Below are 25,973 nucleotides of genomic sequence, written 5' to 3' on the forward strand. Positions count from 1 at the left end.
CTGCCGCTCTAATGTGCTGTAATCCATCAATCTTTGAGTCACCTCCATGCAGGATCATACACACATAGCACATTTGCATTCTACGTGGACTCCACAAAGTACAGCACCACTACTGTTGTTCTGCACTCCTGAATAATAAATGGCATCTAGCACAAAACCGGTTCTCCTTGCTCTGTGGATTTAAGTGTAATTGATCCATACATTGTTACTGGCAGTACAGGAGTCACATAAACACCATCTCTGTCCATTGATTCTGCTAAATCTCGGATCAGGAGGTGTAAAATAAGATTACATATAGGTGGGAGCTACTGCTGGATAAGCTCTGAGTTGCACTTTAAAAGGTAGAGGCCATTAAGCTCTGTGTGTGTGTGTGTGTGTGTGTGTGTGTGTGTGTGTGTGTGTGTGTGTGTGTGTGTGTGTGTGTGTGCTGAATCCATTGACTGGGAAGCCGCTCTGTGACATCACGCTGCCGAAGAGGGATGGCTCAGCTAAACTTTCATCCCACAAATATTCATGCCTATTTAATTATCCACAATCACTTTATTCCACATGAATTATAAATATTAATGAACAGGGGGAAGGGCAGCGAAAGGGTGTGCTGTGTATATGCTGTGCCTAAAGGAAAGATTGGTGTTACACAAGGATGTGCGCAGCCACCAGTCAATCGCTTCACAGTCACAACAAACGCTCCAGGGCAGAGGTCAGATGCAGAATTAGCCTTGTGTGGCAAAATGGCCTTAAGATTTCATCCATATATGACCAGACCATGGGTGGCTGCTGATGGCCTATTTCTGGGATCCTGCTGTGACTTTCCCCCCTTGGCAACTGCACATTTGGATTTTGTCTTGCCCTTGAGCATTGTTCCCATTTTGTCATGTTTTTCTTCTTCCCCTATTAATTAAACCAATGCAGCCATGTCTAACATAAAGGCATAAACCTAGTCATATAAAAAGAAATGAATGCATTAACCTTAATGTTGGTAAAGGTATGAGGTGATGGATTTAAGTTAAATATCATGTTTTCAAATTGGGACCTTGCTTTCCTGATTTTAAATTTTCGTTTTGCTGACCATCATGCCATATGTACAGACTGGCAAACACGATAGTGAACCTTTCTTATACTTAAATCAACAATAGAAAAAGTCTTCTGGTATCCACATAATGCAACGTTCCTGAAAATGTAGAAAAATGCTTCTGTGATGGAAATATCAGCCCATTTACAAACCTTTAAAGTTAGAAGAAACCTGAAAGTGGGCTGCAGGCTAAAGGAGAAACATAAAAGAGAGTATTCCTATGACAATAGATTTAAAGTTCTCCACTTAAAAAACAAAAAGAAACTCTCTTGGCATTGTTTTTTCCCCTTCCTTTTTTCCTTCCTTTCTATGAAGCACAGGAACCCTCTCACATGCCTGCAGATAAAAAGCAGCTCTGTCAACCCACTATCACTGGATCAATGCTGCCATCTACTGCTACACTTTCACACTTGTCAGGATGCAGCTCATTAAAGTATTTAGTGCTGTCTAATTACTGAAATGGTTGTTTTCAGGCAATGTTAATTATTTAAATCCTATCTAATTCGGTTTAGAAAGCATGCATTTTTTTCCACTGGGTTTCTAATGAGCTTTTTTTTACAGATTTAGCGGGTGTGCCTGTTTCATCTTGCTCTTCATTTATCCATTTCTCTCATCACTGCACACTTTGTCCTGTGTTTTATTCTTGCAGTGGTTTCTTGAATTCCTTCCAATAGCTCTGAAAGTGTTGGGTAGGGGTGGGATAGCATCAGGGAGATGTATGGGGTAATGGCAATGTTGGATCCAAAAATAGATTCAAGGGCTTTAGTCATCAAATAGCATACTGCACAGGTGTAGTTTTATGGTCTAGGCTCTTTTTTATTGCTTCCATTGCAACCTTGCAGTACTATAAATCATAAGCATTTTGTTGGAGTGTACCGAACACATCAAGCATTTACAGCTATGCAACACAGCACTGATCCCCCGAGACCCGATGACAGCCAAGATTTGGTGTTAAATTGCAGTGTTTATTGCCAAATGAGTAACAGAAGTGATGGAAACACCACCTTACATACAATGTCTCACAGATACATGAATGGAGGTATGGATTTTTTTTTTTTTTTTTAGTGTGCAGTCCACAAATTTCCTATGTACAGAATCAAAAGGTGGGTGGGTGGCTGCTTTTCCAATTGCGAATGATAAACCATTCCTGTTTCTGCCACTCAAGCTTAATCATACCAGAAATTGTGAAAAGCTTCCTGGGGCATGAAGGAGAAAGTCATTATATTTTAAACTGGTCTAATTAATATGGAGGACTGGCATTGACTGTAAAATTATCTGATTAAGATGAGAGTAAAGCCTGTCATGCTGCTTGCCTGACTTCCACTATAACAAGATCGCCACCATCAGATGCACTTATTTTGAGAGCATGTACCAATGACCTACAGATTTTTTAATAAAAAAAAAAAATATTTAGAAAGACTTAAAACAATTTGGTAAACTGAACAGGTGAAAATGATGTCTGCAAATATGGTAGTGATTTGTGGGAGCTAATCATTTCAGTCTGCAGGCCAGCTGTATTCTTAGTATTCAGTATTCTGTCTATTTCACTGAAGAAAATTGAATATGTCACAGTATGTGAATGACTCAATAATGAATGTCAGAGTTATTCCTACTGTGACAAAGGCCTATTAATAGCAATTAATTAAATATTTATCTAATTAAATAACTAATTTTAATGTCACACTTTCAAGGTCATTTTTCATGCTGGTTCTCTATTAACAGTGTCAACACTGTCAGTGATAGCTGTGTTTCTCCTACCGTGATAAGTCCCAAAGTCGGCTCAGGAAAAAAGGGCTGAACAGCACAGCACCATATTTGTTTTTTAATAAAGGTTTTTCAATTTTAGGAGGTCCTGTAACTACAGATTAGAATTTAAACAGCTTAGATTTTTTTATCTCAAGATTTAAAGTAAATACTACTAATAATAATATTAATAATAACTGGTTTAAAACTGACAACATATTCTGTCTCACAGAAGCATGAATAAAATTAGATAATAGTCATCTACTATTAATGTTGCGTGGTCAAGTATAGCTATTAAGTAACCACTATGTGAGCAGTAAAATTCATGAGTTTTGATGATTATGTTTCTGCATTTTATTAACATAATGTATCGGATTTAGCTTGTGATACCAATGTGAACCCTAGCCTCCTATTACAGTTCTAAGATAAGTAAAAGAATAATTGTAACTGAACATGCAAAGATAAAAAAAAACATTTTCAAATAAATTTAGGCTTCTGCGACATGTAGTGTTTCTTGTCCTCTTTAAATCCCCAACCAACCTAATGACGTGGTCAGTGACGTGCGACAATATTGCATTACTACAAATTTGGCTGTCAAACAAAATCGATTATAATTTAACGTGCAGCGATTTCCAAGCCAGTTATTAATTTTGTATAAAATCTGTCATTAATTCAGCAGCTCTCCTGGTGTGTGTTTTTGTTGAGAAGTGCCATATAATACATTACATTTAAAAATTTATTATGTATATTAATTGAGAATATAGCATGTTTTTAAATATACGTTGTGAAGGCACGAAATTAAAAGTATGTGGATGTCGTGAAAGAGCCGTTGAAAGGATAACGCGTTTTACTTTACGGCAAGATTGGCCTTCCGCTTTTTGTGTGTCGCAGTGGAATTTGGCTGGACTTTAGCGTTTGTGTTGCTAACAGGGGTTTGGGATTTGCTTAAATACAATGGGAATAGAGGAGGAAACGGACCGCACCGTCTTCATAAGAAACCTAGATACTAAAGTGACGGAGGAGCTTTTGTTCGAGTTGTTTTTACAGGTGCTGCTTTCGCCACTTATGCACAAAACTAGAAACTGTTGTTAGCATAATAGCTAGCGGCACAGAAACCACGTACAAATAAAGTGACCGGAATGTACTAACACGTGGAGCTATAAGCTGTATTGTGCGGTAACAAATGTGTCTCGTTTACGTCTTTTGGTGTTTTACACATGCGTTGTGTGTATTGGTTTTTCACCCCCGAATGACAGTAGCTAGCTAGTTAGCTGTCGTTAGCTTTAGCTGTTGATCACAGGCTTTTGTTTACGAAATTCGTTGATCCTTTCTGCAGGCAGGACCTCTTGTCAAAACCAAAATTCCAAAGGACTCGGATGGGAGACAGAAGACGTTTGGTTTTGCCGTATACAAACATGACGTGTCCGTGCCCTACGCCGTGCAACTACTAAACGGAACCATGCTGTATGGGAGAAATATCCATGTGCAGTTCAGATCAGGTGAGCTGGCATTTTTGTTGCTTTGAATTATGACGTAAATATTTTAACGTGTTTTGTGCATATTTATGTGGTTTCAACACTGAACGTTTCAGTTAATGCTTGACTATCCAGAAATAAGTAACTAAAAAGCTATCACAGACAAAGCTGCGACCATCATATTTCACGTAAAGAAGTAGGCGTCAGTACTTGAGTAAACTACTGTTAGTGTTACTGAAAAGTAATGACCCATGTACAGTAACCACCACACCCTACACCCGATAGGGATTCTTTGGTTTCGGTGTTGTGCACAGTTGTCGGTGTGCATAGTAGGTTAGAAGGAATAGAAGTGAGACAAAACCTTGAGCGACTTAGTAGTTGAATTAAATCACTCAAGTCTACAGAAAACCAGAGGGTTTCAGCCTTAGAATGGAATGTGCATTGACTTTTTAACATATAAAGATATGTCTTTTCAGACAAGATACTAGGACGAGGCAGTATAGTTAAAAGTTGTATCACTTCTTTTTCACTGCATTGTCTGACTTATATAATTCTACCTCACTCTGAAATGCAGCCTGCCTTGTTTGCAAAGTTTTCCTCCAGAAAGTTATTTTTAGTATATATTTATATTTAACCCAAGTGTAAATCAGTACTTGGGTTTGCAACTATTTTATTAGATAGTGTAGCTGTAGCGTTTTGGGTAGTTAACTCCTCTAAACATAGTTGGCAATAAACATGGTAGCCAACATCACTTGTGATTGTTTCATTACAATTAATTGAAGGAATACAAATGCACAAGACTAAACTCGGGTAAACTATTTTACTATTTCTTTATTTTTTCAAAATTTAAGTTAAAAAAATGAGCAAAGGTAGAGTTAGTTCCTGTCTAAAACTGCTCACACGCTGTGTTTTCCACATGTGGTATTTTGCATGTAAAGCACCACAATTTCACGTGGTGTTTACTTTGATTGTGCTCATAAGAAGCCATATATTTTTATGCAGATGTCTGCAAAACTAGGCAACAAGAACCAATATTATTTAGATGCATAACTGCCTCTAAAGCCCAGAGCAAAGACAAACCTCTCCCTTTAAAATATTACTTCACATGGAAAAAATGTATTTCCTCTTGGCACATCAGATGTTTATTGGCAATGTTAGTGAAGAAACCCCCCCCCATAGCCCAACCCAATTTTCCAAAACCTTTGCGACTTAACCAAATGCCCGACGGCCAAGGACCAGTAAAAAAAACATGTTAGCTGTCAGTAGCCCGTTTGGGCCTGTTCAAATATAACTTCAATTTCACATGTAAAGCAAACAGGCTTTGGATTACTTAATATATTATCATGTTTTTTACAACTACATAAATGTACTATTGCTGTGTGATTTATTACTATTACTGAAGGTTGCTCGCCATACCAATACCAACTAGATTTAAATCTTAATATAAAATGAATAACAGTAGGGTGGACATTAGGTAAGGCTGCACTTTTAGTAGCAATCTCATATAGAAAACTATTCCGCGTGTATATAAAACAGGTCCGCTGCTCCGAACTGTAGTAAAGGGACCTCTGGCTAATACGTCGGGTTGTGTGTCGGGCTCGTAGCCGAAAACTAGCTTTACTTTGTTGTTTGGGTCAACTTTTGCTAGCGAGAGACAGAGAGAGGCGTTGAAAGGCTGCTCCAACTGAACTTATTGTTTCGGAGGAAAACGTGAACACAGTGTACAGTTGAGTCTTAATAGCTTACTTACAACTGGGCTCGTCAGGCACTCTTTTTGGCTTCAGTGGTTATTATTATATTTACATGCTTCCATCTCACGTTTCTGCTCGGTGACAACTCGTACTTTTCGACTCTCCTTTTTTCCCCTCCCTCGCTCACAGACACATAACGGGTATGGCAGTCCATTCTCCCTGCAGCACGGACTACACTGCCCATGAGGCTACATTCTGGCTACGCCTGTATATTCAATTATTTTTTGAATAATAATTTTTTAAAATACTTACGTCATTGTGCGGTAGGGCTGCCACAAACGATTATTTTGATAGTCGACTAGTCACCGATTATTTTTGCGATTAGTCGACTAATCAGATCATGCATCCATTGGACGTAAAACGTACGGCTTATTGCACCAGCACGCATCTGCTCTTATATAACTATCATTAGCTTACAGCTTTGAGTGTTTAAGGTATGTGCTAACTAAAAATAAGGACAATTTGATAGTTTATTAAATTTTAATAAAATTTGCAGATTGTTTCGGTGAAGTTTAATAAACTCCTTGCTATCTAAAATATAACGGGACACCGGAGTATATTCTCGAGCATCTCACACTTCTGATAATCAGTTGTCTGCTTGACGTTTATTCAGCTGTGTAAAAACTATAACTTTAATCTCAGCCAAACTGATTTATTCAGGAACAAATAAAATACAAAAAAAAAGCCAAACAATAACATTTTTAAGTTATCTAAGTTACTTATATATGTTTAACCTGAGTAGCGAAAGACGATGGTGGGTTTGAAAACGATTTGCTGGGAGTCTGGTGTTCTCACGGGCTCTAGTGAGCCTTGCCCCTGGCTAGCTATTGAGCTAGTGGGTAACAGACATCTCCGAAAACTTGGGAGCGCTTTTGAAAATATGTGGTGTCTTGATAAACTGAGCAGATATTTGAGGTTTACACAGCTACATTCTCGCCTGAAAATATGTTAAACGTTTATTTTGTGACCCATAAAGAATAATAAGAGTAATATTAAAACTAACTAGCTGCTGCCATTGTTGGAAACTGAGCTGGGCTGCGCTATGAATTCTGGGACAAAGCTACTTCTTCTTCTTCGGGGTTTAACAGCAGCTGGCATCCTTGTACATGCAGTGCTGCCATCTTCTGTTTCAGTCCGTTATTACACTCTTAAATCCTACTACTTATTCCTGCGTCTTTTGTGATCTTACAAAGCTTCAAACGACGCGTCGACTATTAAATTAGTTGTCAACGATTTTGATAGTCGACGTAATCGTGACTAGTCGACTAATCGTGGCAGCCCTATTGTGCGGGCAGCAAGTAGAGGTGACATGGGCCGCGGGATTGAGACACAGACATTAGAGCCTCTTAATGCATGTTTTGTTTGGGTTTCCGCCGGTGTGGAATTAGCAAAACTAGAGAGGGCATAGCCTAACATATGAAACAGAAAAAGACCGCTGTGTAATCCATTTATTTCAACAAAGTAAATGTATTCTGAATACCACCCTTTTAAACGGTAACTGGAACGCAATACAGTTACTCATATTTTGTATTTTAAATACATAATGCCTGTACGTGTATTCCGTTACTCCCCAACACTGTTGATAACAAACACTCGTTAAAGGGCTCATGACAAAAAAGAAAATGTTAGTGGCATTTACACCACAAAGATTTCTTTTAAAGCTTTGGTTAAGTACTTTGGAGAGTTAGGTGTTTTCACATAATTTAATTGTAAATCTAGTAATACAATATGCTATATCATTAAAAGCTACGGGTAGTGTGTGTATAAAGTATACTTAGTTTTTTATGCTTGTCAGTGTTTAGGGTCATTTAAAATGATTTTTATATAATTGCATGAATTTGTGTCAACTAGTGTCCGGTGCTTTGCTCATGTATGAAAACACAGACATATGTCAACTTTATATTTTTATTATGATAAATATTATTAATTCTATGTGAATTATGTCCTATATATTTATTGGTCTTCTGCTTTGTGAGTCATTGTATAAGACGAAGTAGTCAATTGCAGACACTATAGGTTTCACATTTTGATCAACAGTTATTTACATATATGTGTAATAACACGTTCCAGTGACCTCAAAAATGTCACTGCACTTAAAATTGATTTACAAACAAAAACATGCACGTAACATAGCCATAATTTAGCCATTCATTTTGAGTCAGCTACTATATGTAATATATCTGATTTGTAAGGATTTAAGTATTTTAAAAATAATTCCCAACAGCTATATAGATGTTTATAGTCTTGGTATCCTTGGTAGTTTTTCTTATCATTTTCATCTAGATTAATTAACACTTGTAGGAGGAGCTAGGGGAAAGAGTTTAATTCAATTCATTTTAAGTAAAAAATTTTTATATAGCAACAAAACAACAATAGTAACCTAATGGCATACATGCATTTGCTATATTACTAATATATTAAGATTACTGAAATGATATTTGTTTTTCTTAAAGAGTGTGTTTGTCATTTCATTTGGTAGGGATCAAGTATATGTATGCTTTCTTCTTCTTCTGCTTCTTTTTAAAATAAATTTTGTTTTGCTCGTTCATAGGCAGCAGTCATTGCAGCAATCCAGGGAACTCACAGAATTCAAGTCCTGCAAGTACCCCAAATCCCCATGGCCAGAGGTAAGAGAGTGTCTCACAGCATCAAAAGGTATCATCTTATTGTACCAATTAAGATGCTCACATACTGTCAATAAGAGGAAAGACTAACAAGGTTTACTGTGAAGTATTAAAAAATTCATAAAAAAAATAAAGTCCATTGAGACTGTGGTAACATGTCACCAAACCCCCCCCCCCCCCAAAAAACAAAAAAAAACAAAAAAAAAAACAAATCAGTACTTTGGAGTCACACTTAACTACAGTTGTGATGTAGTAGAATTAAGTCAGGTGCTTCAAGTCACCATTACTATAGCACCTGAGCTTTGAATTATAAAGTTAATGAATAAATGAATAAAAATTGTGTAGGCTGTTCAAAACAGGCTGACTGTTGGACCAAAGAATTCAAAAACATTATTCAATCATAAGTGTATATAGGATTTACGACCCTTTTGCTTTTTGTATGGCTGTAAAATGGAATGAATAATAGTCATTAAAATGTCTTCCTATGCTGATTAGCAAGTTAAAGCATGCTAGTTTGGTGAAAGCAGCATCTTTCAGTTATAAATTGAAGTGAAAATGGAGTTAAGCTCATGTTTGTGATGCCTAGTTCTTTTGGATATCACAGTCACCAGATAATTTCTAATCTGTCACAAATATATCCTTCCACAGTAGTAGAGGCGAAAATTTCCTCAAGATTATAGTCATATTTAAACTCTAAATGTATGCCACGTGGTCCATGTGACACGAATATAGTCATCAGCACAGGTCTGTCAAAGTGCAGATGTAAACACATGGAAACCATGAACTGGTCATTGTTGCCTTATTCCATTACATCACTTCAGGAAAACACATTTGTGAGTAGATAATGGAAACGAGAAAATGACCCTAATATTCTGAGAATTGTCCCAGCCAGTCATATACCTTTATAATTTTTATTACACTTGGAGAAGACGAAAACAGGAGTGCACACGACTAAGTTAGTAGACATTTACATGTGGCTGTTGGTGCCAGAAACAAATATGTTCTTATTTAATCAACGTACTGTGTCATTTGCTTTAATTCCCATTAGACATCAGCCTCTCTCTCTCCCCATCTGTCTCTCTATGAGATGTTGTTAATAAGCAAGGTGCAAAGTACACAGATGACAGCCGCGCAAACTGGTGTACGTCTGGATTACGTAGAAAATGAGTGAAAATGTTTGTATGCATGCTGCATCTGAGTAAGCAGGCATAGCCACTAAACTGGAGTGAAGTTTAATGATATTCTGCACAGGTGTGTCAGTGCTAGCGTGCAATGGGAGGGGCTGGTGCTGGCACTGCCAACATTACCCACACTTGGCAAATTAATCCGGTATTGTGGGTGTGTATTGCGGCGTGTCACACACTTCGGCAGCATTTAAAGTATGATGTAATCATTAAAGAAGGAAGATAGCTGTTTCAAATGGTTGTTGCATACTTTTGCACTACTTTTAAAAACAGTTTTTAACCTCATGCATCAGATTTTGGTCAATTTAAATATTTTGTTAATTTAAAATTAGTCAAATAGTGAAATTTTCTTTCCGCAATCTTTTTCTAAAAGAAAAGTAAATTATAAATTGCGAAATGTTTTGTAGTGGTTTTTGTTATTTTGTTTTTAGAGGTAGACTCATTTTTATATGAGTGTGTCAGTGAAGTGCTCCCAATAGAATTTTTTGGCTCATCCTGCAAAACTAGTTATAATAAATTATAATAATATAATATAATTATGTTAAAAATAACTTATGTGGTCATGGGTGCTGTCCTATAGCCTTGCAGTAACTAGCAGCTTTGGTAGAACCTTCTAGTAGTTCTAAGTTTACATAGTCACTGAAGTTCTCCTCAGTCACTGATCCCTTCAACTACAATAGTTACTGTAAGTTGTTGGGGCAGCTGTGGATTAGGAGATAGAGCGGGTCATCTGGAAATCCAAAGGTCGACGGTTCAATCACCAGCTACTCAAGTCTTCATGTTGAAGTGTCCTTGGGCAAAACACTAAGCACTGAGGTTCCCCCAATGCATCCAGAGTGTGTGTTGCTTAGTTAGGACCAAAGCACTCATGAATTTGTGTGTGAATAGGTGAATGAGGCTTGTAGTAAAAAGGGCTTTAAGTGCTCAAACTAGAAAAGCAAAATAGAAAAAGTTCTAATAAAAACTTAATGTTGATCTTATTTGAAGACCCTTATAAATTGCTATTTCCACACTCTTACAGAACCCCAGCCCAATTCAGCTCTCCACCGTATACTCCTCCACACCAAATGCAGAGATCCTTTTCTTCTCCTGATAATCTGCAGAAGCATGCCATGGTAAGTTTCTATTTCAAAAAACAATACTGTATTGTCACACCGGTGCATTGCCATAATGGACAGAATTCATATGCGTTATTCAAGGATTGCACTTGGCTTCTTTTATGTTCAACTAGCGCTGTTATTGTGTAACAAATAAGTCGATATGTAAGCCGTGTGTAAAACAGGACTTTTTATTTGCCCTCCATTTGTAGATGAACAACATGATGTGGCAGACTCACATGAAGCAAATGGACCAGTTAAACGGCTCCTTAAAACCTCCACAGCGGCAGACGTTTGGAGGTGGAAAGTCCGCCAGTGGTGACTCACGGCATCATGACAATACTCCCTATCGGCATCACGCATCCCAGAATAACAGCACTGGCAGAAGCCAGCGCTATGCGGAGGAGCCGGGCTCTGGCCGTCATCAGCAACACGGCCACGGCCGAGAGAGCCACCACCACCATCATCAACACCAGAGCAACAGGAGTGGCAACCGTCACTATGACAACAGAGGCGGCAATAGACCATATGAAGATAGGGGTAGCAACCGTGGCTACCAAGACAATAGATGGCAACGATACTGAGATGTAAAAAAAAAAAAAATTCTGTACAGACTTAAGTTCTTCAGATTTGAGGACACTTTTCTAAAGATGATGAACTATGTAGAAAAACATTACATATTGTGTATACTCAGGTTGTTTGTAATGATCCTATCAGTTTTAAGATTTAATAACTCATGCCTTAGACACATTTTTTTATTATTTTTATTTTACTTTTAAGGCATTTTTTAAATTTGTACTCTTCTTTTGTGTGAGCTTTTCATCACAGACGTTGCAGATATTTTGTAGGGTGTCATTTTGTCATGAGAGCAAGGACAAAAGCTATAATTAGTAGTGATTTTTAGAATACGAGGGGGGAAAGTATTAAAAAAAGAAATTGGGCAGTTTTTTATGTTATGCAAATAATATTTAAATGGTGCTGCCATAGTTAAAAACAAAAATCTTCAGGTACTTTGCAAAAAAAGAACAATAACTTTCAGATTCCACCAGCACCACTTACTACAACAGGGCACTGACTTTTTCTGATTGTAACATCGTCTAACCTTGCTCTTTTCCAGAATTTTTTTTTACTCTTATGTGTAAGACTGTTTTAAAATGAACATTTGCATTATTATTATAAAGCCCTTTTCATTTGACTGCTGCCTTGTCTTTCATCAGGCTACAACTCAAATACTTTAGGCTCTTGGCTCTACATCGTGAACCTATTTACAGCTCTTTGTGTATGTGGCTAAGTTGCGTAAGTAGGCTATTGTATGTTGATGCTACATGCTGTAATGCATGCACACAAGGCCTTATCTGCACCTATAAATGGACCTCGTGTAACTAATATGCTTGTGCAGTGGGTTATGAAGTAATCTACAGGTGGCGCCACACACATCCTTTTATTGAATCAATTAAGGTGGTAAATATAACTGAGCCACATGATCAGCTCTTATTTGACCTTTCAGTTCATGATGCTTTCAAGTCTATACATAGGTTTGACACTCATTCTGTACTCTTGACTACATTCAGTTATGTTTAGGTTTACTGCTTATTCGCTAGAGTCCCACGAAACCGGTTCTTGTTCTTGTTCACCCTTAGCGAGTGGCACAGGTTTGGGCGACTTCGCAGAAACGAAAGGTAGTTTCTTGTTCCAACTTAAAATTAGTAGGACTTTGATCCCTACCATCTGACGGTGCGATCAGGCTTTGTGTCCCGGTCTGTTTCTCGTGCAGTGGTCGTCAAATTTAATGTCTGTATACTTAATGTCTGTATAGAGGTCATAATTACCCTTCCGAAAGCGCTTATGACACTAACAGCGGCTCCCGCGCAATATCGACAACTAGATCCCTCAGTAAATTTCCCAGAGTCCAAAAGTAGAGCTGTATTTGCACCCTCTGAACTAAGCTCTGACTTGCTTGTAATCTACCTATCGTCCGATTGCATCCTGATGCTCCCAAATCGCTCTAATAGAGAGTATCCTCTGTTCGGTGTCAGTACTAGGAAGGCCTTTATTACGCTTCGGGCTGCGGCATAACTCTTCTAATTGGTTGATCTGCCTGGCGTCTCCAGCTCTGGAGCGGGCGGATTAGAGAGGCCGCTCGGTAGCCGCTGCTGTGTGGACTTATATAGAAGCGTGCCTCCTGAAATGATCCGCTTCCAAACACCAAGGGACCCTGCCTCCCCTGTAGCCGTGCCCCGCAATGCAAACCCCATCTGACAAGATGCCTGCAGCCGTGACTGCAGGAGCTTGGCACCACCTCAGGTTGCTGGGTTCACCGGGGACTAAATCTACCTCCACTCCCTTCATTGTATTGAATCCCATTTGACTTTAATATTACTGTTGTTATTTGCAATCGCAAGTAAAGTTAAATACATTTAAATATTCAGAAATTATGTCACCAGAGAAGACTTTTCTTCTTACTTTCGTGCATCAACGACTTAAAAAGTAAAACGTGTTCTGCGGACACCTCAGCAGTTGTTTCCATCTCCTCTTTGATCAAGCCATCAATCCTCTGAAAAAGAAAGCTGAACTTCCCGTGCAGAGGTCCCACATTTCCCCCCTCCACACGTTGGACACGGCGGCTGTGGAGGTGCGAGTTGCCACCGGGTTCAGTTTATTTCCTGTTGTGATAATTGTTTCCCCCGGACACCGACTTTTCGAAGTTTTTCGGACAGTTTGAAACTCTATCTGTACTAGCCTTTCTCGCCAGAAGACTGTTGTTCATTTTATTGCAATCATAACGTACACAAAAAAAATTAAAACAAAAACCAAATCAAATTATGCAGCAAGCACTCTTAAACTTATTTCTTTTAAACAGTTATTCGTTAGTGGATTTAAAAACAAAAGAGCAGCCAAAAATTAGATTTTGTCTTTTCTTTTCTGTGTTATAACAATTCTTAAATGAAGATTACAGGGAAATAAAACACTCTGAGAATATATGCAGAGATTAGTTTGTGCGAGTTGGACGTGCCTGTAGCCTTCCACGCATTAATGCCAGAGCTGTCAGCTCGTGGCTGACACTCATCCTACCTTTAGTCGAGCTTAATGACAGATACTTCTCTTAAAATAGATTTCACCGTTGAACCAAACGAATTCTGTGCCAAGCAGGAACAAGGATGGGGAATAAACATACAGGTGTTTTTATTCTGTGGAAGCCAATTTTATTGAAAAGTGACTGTTAATAAGACTTTTTGTGTATGATCCTGCCATGCATGCTGATTTGTGATAAATTACACCTGCCACAGCTTGTTTGCGATATGAATAACGACTATAAGTTAACTGACATGGCCTGTAACCACAAAAGGTTTGGGGTCCGTTATAGCATAAATTCTTGTGTTTACTGTTTTAACGTAAAATATATTTTATGTGCCATTATAATAATAATAATAATAATAATAATAATAATAATAATAATAATAATAATAATAATAATAATTATTATTATTATTATTATTATTATTATTATAATTATTGTTATTGCTATTATTATTATTATTATTATTATTATTATTATTATTACGGTTGTTGTTGCTGTTGTTTTGTTAAAAATGAAAATGATTTTGCGGTGTATATAAATAATTAAATAGTTTTAAAGAAATAACAAACCAGATAACTGTATGTTGTATAAAACGTATAATGTAGACAGAAAGAAAGAAAGAAAGGTATCCCTACATTCCCACATAAATGAGCTTATGGTTCTCCGAGGTTATAGCCTGTGAAAGAGTGAATAAAACAAACTATTGAATAGACTACACCGCATGCTGTTTCTCGGACAGATCCTTACACACTAGTCTACAGCTAAAGACAATTACAAATGATTTCATGTGAATCATGAAGCGCCACCAGTTTTGTGTTAATAAATAATCTTAGCCTGAAAACCGAGGTCTATTACTTGACCTGAAACACTGCTAATAATATTAAATGTATGAGTTTGATAGGTATATTAATATTATTTTAATAGTATAGCTCTAATGATGATATTAGTTTCTGTTCTGGAAACTGGTTTTACTCTTGCGCTCTAAGTTGTGGGCTAGTCCGCAAAATAAAACTGAGAGAGAAACAAGTTTTTATGCGGGCATGAGGTATTGTATGTACAGTACGTGTGTGTGTGTGTGTGTGTGTGTGTGAGAGAGAGAGAGAGAGAGAGAGAGAGAGAGGGAGAGAGCAGCAGAGTTGTGTTAAGGGATGGTTTATATAGCAGTGGGTGTGAGCACAGATTGTAGTGAGTTCATTACCGCTGTACCGCTCTGCGCAGCTCAAGTTAAAGGCTAGCGATCCTCACCGGGACACTTCAGGGAAAGCTAAACTTCATTTTTAAAGATAAGCAATGAGTTGTTTTAACGCATGAACTCCAACAGTCGGCTTTAAAGACGGTTGAAGCTTCATATGCTTAGAAATTACTGAAGACTTTGTGCAGCGACGATTGCGCACGACGCACAGGGACAGATCATGCACTGTCAAGCCGAGTTGAGGCTCTCCTCCCCTGGGCAGCTGAAAGCTGCCAGGCGGCGCTACAAGACTTTCATGATTGACGAGATCCTCTCGAAGGAGACATGTGATTATTTTGAGAAACTCTCTCTCTACTCGGTGTGTCCTTCACTCATTGTTCGACCAAAGCCTCTTCATTCGTGTTCGGGTAAGACGTTTCTTCCGTCTACTTGAGAAAGAAATAAAGAAAAAAACAGACATTTTTAAAATATATGTGAGGCGCACTCATTAGCAGGTTGCAGATAATTATACGCATAAAATGGAAACACTTACATAGTATTTCGGTACTGTAATCGATTTTTTTTTTTAAATTTAAATAATAATCAGAATAATATGATATATTTAAATGTCGCGTGGATTGGTGAATTGTTATTTCCTGTACACAGGTTGAGGTATATTAGGCAGGTACAACTCGACATACACTCAATGAGGTGGTGATGAGGATTATGCGTCTGTGTTGACAGAACAATATGGTAACGTATAGCTCCACATTGTGTTCAGTTACTCTATTATTATTTTAATGATCATAGATAGATAGATAATTGATTTGATACAATAGTACAAATAATATATATATATATACACACACATATATATGATTGCATTGCCAGATTTCATATCTCTTTGAAGGCTTGCATATTTGTTTTCTAGTGTCGTTTAATCACAGTTTGTCTGGACTTTCTATTATTGCTACAACAGTGGCTTCATCTTCATCATTCTAAACTTTACATGATAAATCGTTTCATATCAGCTAAGTGTTTGGTGTTGAAACTCAAGTGCATTCGTCAGTGAATTTCAACGATGCTTAAGAACTTTTTTTTTTATCGAGCGGATAAATGATTGAACTGATAAGTCAACGAAGAGTACAGCTGATAAAGTAAACGATAAAGAAAAATCTAACGCTAGAAACCTGTCATAACTAAGCGCCAACCTTCAGTCTATTTTATCCCATTTGTTTTGATGAATATGAGTTTTCTGGCTTGCCAAATGCTGCCCTTATGTCCCTTACGCGGTGGGTATTTACAGATTAAATGATGATAAATGATTATGTGTTGCTAGAAATATAGATGTAGTAACATGGAAAAAGTTGTAGGAAACAAAACACTAATGATAATAATAATAATAATATTAATAATGATAATAATAATAATAATAATAATAATAATGATGATGATGATGCTTCTAATAATAATAATACAGTGTACTGATGTATTTTGACCAATACTGAAGGAAATATAGAGCTAAATTACATGACTTAAACAAATAACCATGGCTCTTTTTGAGGTTATTTAGTGTGTTTTAGTATTTCATGCTCATGCTGCTGAAATGAGATAGATAGATAGAGATTTGAAGACCATTGATTTGAAGTCAGTTTGAAAACAGACCCTTAAATGTGTCTTGTAGTCGCTGAACCAAACTACAGTTTGACAGATCTCAGAAGGTACGTCATGTTACATTTCACAAAAACACAACTTTTTTGTTGACTCTTAAGTTGTATTTTCCACTGAATCACAACAACTCAAAGGCTACTGCACGCTCTGGTAACCATTAAGATAATTGCTCTAGAGTCTGAAATAATAGCCACTGCAATTTGATGATGACAGCGATGGGGGGGATAAAAATAGGGGGAACGATTCCCTCATCCCTCTGATATGGTTGGTGTATGCTAGAGGGCACTATGACTGGGCTTTGGCACCCCTCTGTTCGGATGGATAGTGTAACCCGCCCTGCATATCAGAACACTGTGCCCACTACTTATTTGTAGCTGTGGGGGTGTTAGACACAGTATATTCTCCAACATCAATGGCTTTTAGAGCTTGATATGGAAGCTGGCAAGCTTAGAGGTCCTGGGCCAAAGAGAGGTGGCTGGCCGCTGAATGGCCCCCCTAACAGTGAAAGTTGACTTCTTCATTCTGTGAAGGAAAAGATGTTATAGCCTCCTGCTGCCAGTTGAGGCCGCTGAAAGACAGTGATGCCATCAATGTTGACTGCAGGATGACAAATGAGATGTTAGTTTACTGTGGTTTTTTTTTTTTTTCTAATCGCTCCAGTGTTAGTCAAACATACCACCTTAATGTTCGCAGTGCATTTATTCTGAGAGTTGTTGTTTTTTTTTATCTTCACCCTCCCTTCCCCCCCTTCCCCCCTCCCAATGTTAAATAAACTGAGCTTTTAATGGTGTACAGTATTCATAGAATTTGTTCCATGTGAGCTACAGAGGGATCTGAGATAATGAGCCTTGACCTGGTGCTGAGCAGTGAGCAGCAGAATGGCAGCTTACAATATTACATTTGGCTTTCCATCTCTCAGCAGGACCTAGGGTAGGGCTTTTAGTGGTGTTTTCTGGAAGAGGTGAGAGAGATTAAGATCAACTGTGGTGTAATCTCACCTGACAACATAATGAAAAAAAAAGAAAAAAAGTAGGAGTGTGTGAAGCCCAAGGGCTGCTGCATACTGGTTTAGCACTGGCTGAGGGCTTATAGGAGAAATCCAAGTGAGCAAAAGGGTTTTTATCCCATCTTAAAACTTAATCTGCTGCAGACAATAAAGTCTCCCATTAAGCATAAAGTCAGGTTAAGCAGTATGATTACACCCATGTCGGCACACACAGGCGAGTATGCATACACACAAAGAGAAAATGCACACACGTCTTCAATCTTCCGTTAAGGATAATGTTTGACAGCTTGTCATCTCCTTGTCATTCCTGCATAGCCATGAGATTTTTCTGTTTCTAAAAAGGATAAGTAATAAGTTGTCTCTAAAAGTAGTTGATGCTACGGGCTAATTTCTGCTGCCACCTCTGTAGATCGGGTTTCAGGCTAAATGCTTAGCACGTTTAACGCAATGCTTTTTGATAGATGGGCTGACTCTCTTAGAGCAAAAAAACACTTTTACACAGTTACGCTCAATAAGATACAAGACATTTTTTCTCTGGCACATTCCGAGAAGGACCATTAAATTCCTATGATCAGTCATCAATGGAAATTAAATATTTGTGGCTGAAGGAAAACAGAGAAACTACATCACGTTGCCCCAGCAGTGTTTGATTTGTTTTCAAGGAGCGAGGACAAAAGCAAACAAGCAAAAAAGAAAGACAATTAATTGAACAACATCCTAGATGTCATCAGATAGTTTATATGCAGAACATGTCAAATGCTCACGTACACTTGTCATAGCAAAGCAATGACTCACCCATACTTCCTCACCATTGAGGAAAGAAAACAAGTGACAGAAGGAGTGTAGATGTTATGATAGGCATCAGGCAGTTCCAGGTTGTGGCATTAAAATTGTGGCATTAAAACTATTTTCCGTGTAGTTCTAAAAATAACACGCTTCCTCTTCACTCAATGAAAATGAGTGCAAAATAAAGTTTTTTTTCAGTAAGTGTTATGTCATAATAACCGTGTTATCAATAGAGAAAACAGCTGGTATCAAAAAGAGTGCTTAACAAACTGCTCTTCTTGATCTATTCTTAGCAAGTATGTCTTCTGTAATGGTTACTACAAGCATTTGTACCAGTGCCTGCATTCCAACTGTGATTATCAAGAGTATCAGTGTGCTTTTGCATGGAGCTGAACTGCGCTCTTGCAACTACTCAAACAGTTTATTTGTAGACTATTGACAGGACACTGGCACTTGTCAACAACATGTCAGAGGGATGGCTTTACTGTCAGTGGAAAGTCACCACGAGGGCTAGCATACTTTGCTCCATTCTTTGTTTGTCGTCCCACCTCTGGGGGACTCTTGGTAGACACCGTTTAGTTTTGTTGACACAAGATTTTCTTTAGTTGTGAAGACAAACAAAAGTGTGTTCTTTCGTCGGACAGCCATGACTGACACGGTCCACTTTTCCTGTAAATTATAGTTCAGTAAATATGTATGATGTATTTATTATCTCTGATGAGTCACTCAAACAAACATAGATATGATACAGAGCGAAAGACAGAAACCATGTAAAAGAAACATGAATATATGGCAAGCTCATACAAGGACAGAAGAGAGGTCTTCTTGTCTAGACTTGTTGCAATACCACCAATCTAACATTGGAGGATTAGCGATGACCTCAGTGTCTTACCATGATGTCATGATGAGCCTGAGGCAGAGTGTCATGTGTGTATGTACCTTTCGTCGTTTGGAAGGCAACAGTGCCTGTGCGTATATGCATTTAAATGTGGCATGCTTGCTGTTAATTAATAATTAAACAGTGAGGTTTAACTGAATTGATGCACATTTTATAGCTTAAGTCTCTGTATGTATGACTCATTTAACCGTAAGATTCAGAAAGTGTGCTCCATTTTCTTGTTGTTCTCACTTACCTTGAAAAAACATACAGAAAAAGTTCAGACAGTATGCTTTCTGTCAGCTCTGACATGTGTATTTCACTGCGTTGAGGTTGTCTATCGGTTAACAAGAAGCTAAAGAAGACGAATCTGCCACAGGCACCCAGAAACACACATGCTGGGCGTTTCCGTGTGTGACAACTGGCTAGTTTCTCCTTGCCACTGGAGCATTTTATCCCTCTCCGTATCTTCCTCATCTACTCCCATAATACCACTTGTGTCCTTTCCACTGTTCCTTATCAGCCCGTGCATTACAGCCTGCACCATGCTCAGATTGAGTGTGATTTCTGGTTAAGGGAATGGTTTTACTTTTTAAAGCTGTGTAGATTTTTTTTTTCTCTGGCGGATATTATATTTGCTTTGCGTGACCCACTGCATCCTCCGTGCTAACCTCCAGGTCTCCATCTCTCCCCCATAGGCTCCAGACAAGTGCTGCTTTTATTGATTCTGGCGTCTGCTGCTTCTGTCTTCTCTGATAGAGAGCAAAAGTGTGTGTGTGTGTGTGTAGTTTGCAAGAGTGGGAGAGAACATGAGAGAGGGGAAAAGTTTATTATTTGAGTGGTGTCTGATTTAGTTTTTAGATTTTATTACAGCTTATTGTGCCCACTCGTCTCCGTGTGCGGGTGTGCATGTGGTTGTTTTGTGTTGGGAAGCAGTTAGCGCTTAACAACCTCTGAAAAATAATCAGTCATTTGAGCAGTTCAGAGGATCAGTGTAAAACACAGCCTGCGTCATTGGGATCACAGCCCTCTACATGAGGAAGGTCACAACCAAAACACTTTTCACGGCAAACGCTGGCCAATTAAAAATGAACCTGTCTAAGCAATTACAGGCGGTCGATAATGGTATAACCGAGGTGACTGAGCAGTTCAAAATAGCTCTCTTTGAAAGCTGCGGTGATTCAGAAGGATGTGTATTCTAACTACTGGACTTTAATGCATTTCTCTATGTTTGTGTCCAGGCTCCTCATCACTACGTGCCTACCCGCTCCTCTCAGTGATCACGAGGCAGCCGCCCAACCTGCCTGCTCACGTCCCGCAGCCGTCCTCTCCGGGCGCTGCCCATCCACATCTGCCACTGCTTTCCCCACAGCATCCCAGAGGCTCCGAGCCGTCACCCAGCCAGACGCCCCTCAGCATCAGCAGCGAGTCGGAGACTGAGCGCAGCACACCCCGCCTGAAGAAGCCACGTCGCAGCCGTACTATTTTTACTGAGCTGCAACTGATGGGCCTGGAGAAGAAGTTCCAGAAGCAGAAGTACTTGTCCACTCCTGATAGGTCAGTGCGGTGCAGACACTAAAATCTGACTGAAACGACACACAACATAAAAGCCCATAAACGAAACAAAGTCACGATTTCGCCTCATCCGTACCAACATTTTGCATAAAAGAAATCAAACCTCTGAAGCGTCAGAGGTAACCACTACATGCAGTTGATGAGAATGCACCAGCAGCAAGTGTGATATAAGTGCAACTCAGCCATAGCATTTTGAAAACCTGCATATCTTACACGAAGCAAAATTTGAAAGTGCATAACGTGCGCACCCTCGAGCACATCCACAAAGCCACAGATGCAATTATCAAGTGGCGGTTAACCCAGCATCATAAGTTTTGATTTATCCTGTGGGGCATGTCTCATGTAATGTGAATTCGTCAAAGCCAAAGCATTACCTCAGCGTTCTAGTTGAGACACGAGTAACGTTTTAACCCTGAGCTCTAGAACAGCAAAAGGCCCCAGCAACCAAACACTGCCTTATTCAGGGAAACAGGGACAGTGGCCAACACAAGCAAACAGAAATGTATTACACTGATTTACTGCCAATCATTTCACACATCTGCAGGTGTACATAAAGTGCATTAAGCTCTCTACAATAAGATGAAGTAATCTATATGGTAATATCTGTGTCTTAAGTTCCATTCTACGGGTCATTTTTGGGACCGTATTTTTTCCAGTTAAAACTGTAGAGCTCGACTTTATATTTGGCCTGCAGGCTGCTTTTCCATTATAAGCCAGAAGAGCATTTAGCCATAAATGTTGTTTAAAGCGCTCCAAGAAGCTTCACGTGTGCAGCAGGAATTTTAAGCTGCTTGTGAACCTTCACGTAGAGATTTCGTGCACCTCTGTACCCCCTTATTCATTTTTTAATATGCATAGAGAGTGGTGATAAAAACGTAAATAACTGCTGCAACATGTTCACCTGTTTACACACTGACATAGCTCCTCTTTGCAGGAACATGTTGCAAACGCATCGTCCTCGTTGCACTCGTTGCAGTGTAACTGTGTGCTACGTGCGATCTAAAAATAAATGAGCATTTTTGGATTAAACCAGATTTATTTGTCATTCCATTTACATCCTCTCCATGGGGAAAACTCCCACGATGCATTATTTAATGTATCACATCTTTGCCTGCCTGGAGCTGCTGGAAAGGTGCCATGCCTCATCTTAAGCAGAAGCCCCGAGGCAGAGTACAACTGAGTGATCAAAAACCAACTACCCGTATGAAATACTGTGCCAAAATACTGTGTCCTGTCAAAATATCCGATTCTGACACTGTGTTGAAAATTAATTAAACACCCAGCTAGTGGAAAAACATCAACAGAGAAAATCCCCTTTTAAAACCCCACATCAAAGGTGTGGCATGCGCCTCACTTGGGTTTGTTATGATCCAAAGACAACTTAGCTTCCCTCTTCCCTTTTCTTGGCCGAGAACCTCTGCGGTCTCGAACTGAGAGTATGCACGGGGGCGGACAGAAGCAAAACCAAAAATATTCCTGAAAAAAAAAAAAGACTTTAAAGTATTTATATCGCGGAGTGGTAATGATTTTGTAACACTTCCGAGTATTATTACAAGTGTTTTAATGATCGTCATCTTTATCATCATCACCCTTGTTAAGAGGTATTCAGTTTCACCCAGGAGTCCCGTGAAAAGTGTGAGAACAGAACAAAATGGCGGCCTAGCAGTGGCCTGGAGGGAGTGACTCAGATACTGTTTGTACTGCTGCGTGCGTGTGGTTTTTCCCCATTGAGAACTAATGACTATAAATAATTGGGGTGTTTTGCTTTTTTTGCAATTACTGTTTCTAGCCTCCAGTTTTTACTCTACATCTATAGAAATCTGATGGACAGCTCAATTGCCCTTATGTCTTGTCTTTTTAGACGCACTGGCACGCACGCACACACATGCTTCTTGTCTAGTATAAGGTAATGCAGATAGATCCATGAATCTCAGGGATTTGTTTTTCTGTAGCTCTGTTTTTTAGATTTTGTTCTCTCTTTTTTGCTGTCTTGGTTTTCACTATCACCATCAAATGAAAGTCAGCTCCTGTCCCTGGGGGGTGCTGGTCGTGAAAAATCCTTCATCTGGCTGTTAAAGACCTCAAGTAAGATCAGGGAAGAGGAAATCTCATTTAAGAAAAAAAAAGAACGTTTTTTTTTTTCTACTAATGGATGCCTTGTCCACTTTATCTGGCCCTTCCTGAGGTTTTATATTACACACCAACAAATAGCCCTATTAGTCATGGATCACCACATGTGGTGGATGCATTCAGAATTTTCTCCGACGGTCTCAATTATCCAGCTACGAGCGCTATGATGGGATTACCGATGTCGGCATAGATGGCTGCAGGTGTACAGTGTCAGACTGGAGTTCCTGGCATATAATCTCTGGCGTGAGATGCTTAAACAGAGTGTGGCCTAATGCTCTTTTTAAGTTTTCAGTGTTGCGAACCTTTAGGCATGAAATTGCATTATATAGTTGAAATCATAGCCTATAATTCACAGAGCACAATTAGTGTCAAGATTTCTTCATTTTTGTGTTCGTGAGAAGAGAAACTGATGTTTAAAGCATGCCAACAGTAATGATATATGTCCTGGATAGGTTCCAGGACTGTACTGGAACAAGCACACTAAAATATACACATAAGTAAACTTTATCTTGTTTTTTTTTTGTGCTTCCGCAGGTTAGACCTGGCACAGTCGCTTGGTCTCACACAGCTTCAGGTGAAGACATGGTACCAAAACAGGCGTATGAAGTGGAAGAAAATGGTAAGTTCTGAAGTAAAGCTTGATGTGTTTTTAGTTGTACAAGTCAGATTCAACAAATACTCTTAACTGGACAGGCCGTCGGTAGTGGAATTGGAAAAATTACAACATTTTATACTAACACTGCAACTGGCAATGATGTGTATGATCTTCTTTGCCAAAATGAGCCAATAAAGTAATAATACTGAAGCCAAAGGCAATGTTAGTTTTGGGTAAATCAAATCTAAATTCAGATTATTTGGACAAAAGCATTTTGATTAAATGTTGTTTGATTCTTTTATGAGAAAAAGGATTATCTGTAATTAAACACTGAATGTGTAATTATGAATACTTTTTGCATGCAGGCCAATAATATTTGTTTTTTGCTTCCTTTTCATTATTATAAGATTATTTTGTTTTCATTGTACACCACCGCTTTTAGAAATGTTTGCTGCTACTATTTTATGCTACAATATTAAGTAAATATAGCAACATGGAAGGAAGTGGAGGGTGCGGAGAGGCAGAGTGTAGTGTGACTGATGATGACGACAGCGAGAGCAAACACTTTTTGTAGAAGGGTCAACAACTGAGAGAACAAAAAAGACCTGAAATCGTTAAAGATAAATGAGTGCACAAGGCGGAGCCAGTAGCGATATGTCTTCACTTAATTACTATAATAGCAAGCGTTGCCTTTGACTTCTGCTGCCATTTATCACCAGAGGAGTCCACTAAGACCGCCTGTGTGTTATTCTAGGTGCTCAAAGGAGGTCACGAGGCTCCGACTAAGCCCAAGGGAAGACCCAAGAAGAACTCCATTCCCACCACGGAGGAAATAGAGGCTGAAGAGCGGCGACTGAAAATTGAAGAAGAGGAGAGGATGAGGAGATTAGCTGAGAAAGCAGCGGTGGTGCAGAGTGGAGGAGAAGCACCCCAACCTCAAGATCTCAGTTCGGAAAGTTACAATCCAGCCGGAGCAGTGGAGGGATCCGAGCGAGAGCTGCCACTCCTTATGTCAGAAACTCACACAGCCAGCTAAGCAAGAACAAACCAAAGACTAATGCCAACCTGAAAACAAATAGTGCCTCAGGATCACTGTAAAAAAAAGCCTGTGTGGTGTTAAGAGCCAGTTGCTTTAGCTATATCGTCGGCTTCACGTTAGTGGCCTAGAGCTTTTACCCAGTGTAGCATTGAGTTTTTCGTTCACTGGAAATTGTGCCATACTGAGAGCAAATCTCCATAAATACTGATTGCACTGGTAAACCTTTTGCCTTCAGCCTGCAGCGTAAGGAGTAGTAATCAAAAAAAAAAAAAAAAAGGTCAGTCCGGCCTTAACGTGTATCTCAGCAGTCATCGTTGGTGCCAAAATATCAACCAATGCCTTATTAAAAGGTGTCTATGAATCTTTGTATTATACATTACTTCACTGCCAAAACTCTGTAATATGAAACGGTTACAGTGCCTTCTTGGTCTCAGAGGAAAGCTTTTTAAATAAAATAATATCAAATGCAGTATATTTTTTATAATCATTTCTAACTGTAAGTGCCATATTTCGAGACGGATTTGTAAAGTTTAGACAAGAACACCTCTATTTTTAGTTTGGAGTCAGATTGTAGAGCTGTGGTTATTATTTGCTCATATAAGCTTGCATCTTTATTTTGTTTTTTCAAAGATCAAAGGAAATGTTTCTGCCAAGCCATACACTGTATCATACAATAGAAACATGTAGAAAACATATGGTCTTTCAAATATATACACGTATGAACACGTATATAAACTGCTGTTTTTGAATTGGATTGGATAAAAAATAGTGTGTGTATATATATATATATATATATACATATATATATATATATATATATATATATATATTTATATATATATATATATATATTTATATATATATATATATATATATATTTATATATATATATATATATTTATATATATATATATATATATATATATATATGATGTTTCAGCTGTTCCTGATCTTTTTTTTCAAAGAAAGTACATATGATTTTACACCACAACTCTAAAGCAGTTTAGACTCACACGTCAATACACGTCAAACATATAAAATCTCCAATATGTTTTCAGCCTGCAGGCTCTGCATGATTACCCCAATTGGTACGTTAGA

General features: G+C 38.5%; 2 protein-coding genes across 2 annotated transcripts; both read left to right on the top strand.

Annotated features, from left to right (window-relative positions):
- The first annotated feature begins 3,677 nt into the window (after positions 1-3,677).
- rbm7 (RNA binding motif protein 7) lies at positions 3,678-12,157 on the top strand. Its single transcript, XM_006804629.3, has 5 exons — positions 3,678-3,862; positions 4,152-4,314; positions 8,593-8,668; positions 10,871-10,964; positions 11,159-12,157. The coding sequence occupies exons 1-5, from the start codon at positions 3,770-3,772 to the stop codon at positions 11,528-11,530; spliced, it is 798 nt and encodes a 265-aa protein (XP_006804692.1). The 5' UTR covers positions 3,678-3,769; the 3' UTR covers positions 11,531-12,157.
- Positions 12,158-15,229: 3,072 nt separating this feature from the next.
- barx2 (BARX homeobox 2) lies at positions 15,230-25,701 on the top strand. Its single transcript, XM_006804630.3, has 4 exons — positions 15,230-15,624; positions 20,778-21,093; positions 23,776-23,860; positions 24,591-25,701. Exons 1-4 carry the CDS (start codon positions 15,438-15,440, stop codon positions 24,870-24,872), a joined length of 870 nt encoding a protein of 289 aa, XP_006804693.2. The 5' UTR covers positions 15,230-15,437; the 3' UTR covers positions 24,873-25,701.
- Positions 25,702-25,973: the final 272 nt, after the last annotated feature.

This window comes from Neolamprologus brichardi, chromosome 14, assembly GCF_056152115.1.
Source record: "Neolamprologus brichardi isolate AB-2024 chromosome 14, ASM5615211v1, whole genome shotgun sequence".
NCBI classification, from domain to species: domain Eukaryota; kingdom Metazoa; phylum Chordata; class Actinopteri; order Cichliformes; family Cichlidae; genus Neolamprologus; species Neolamprologus brichardi.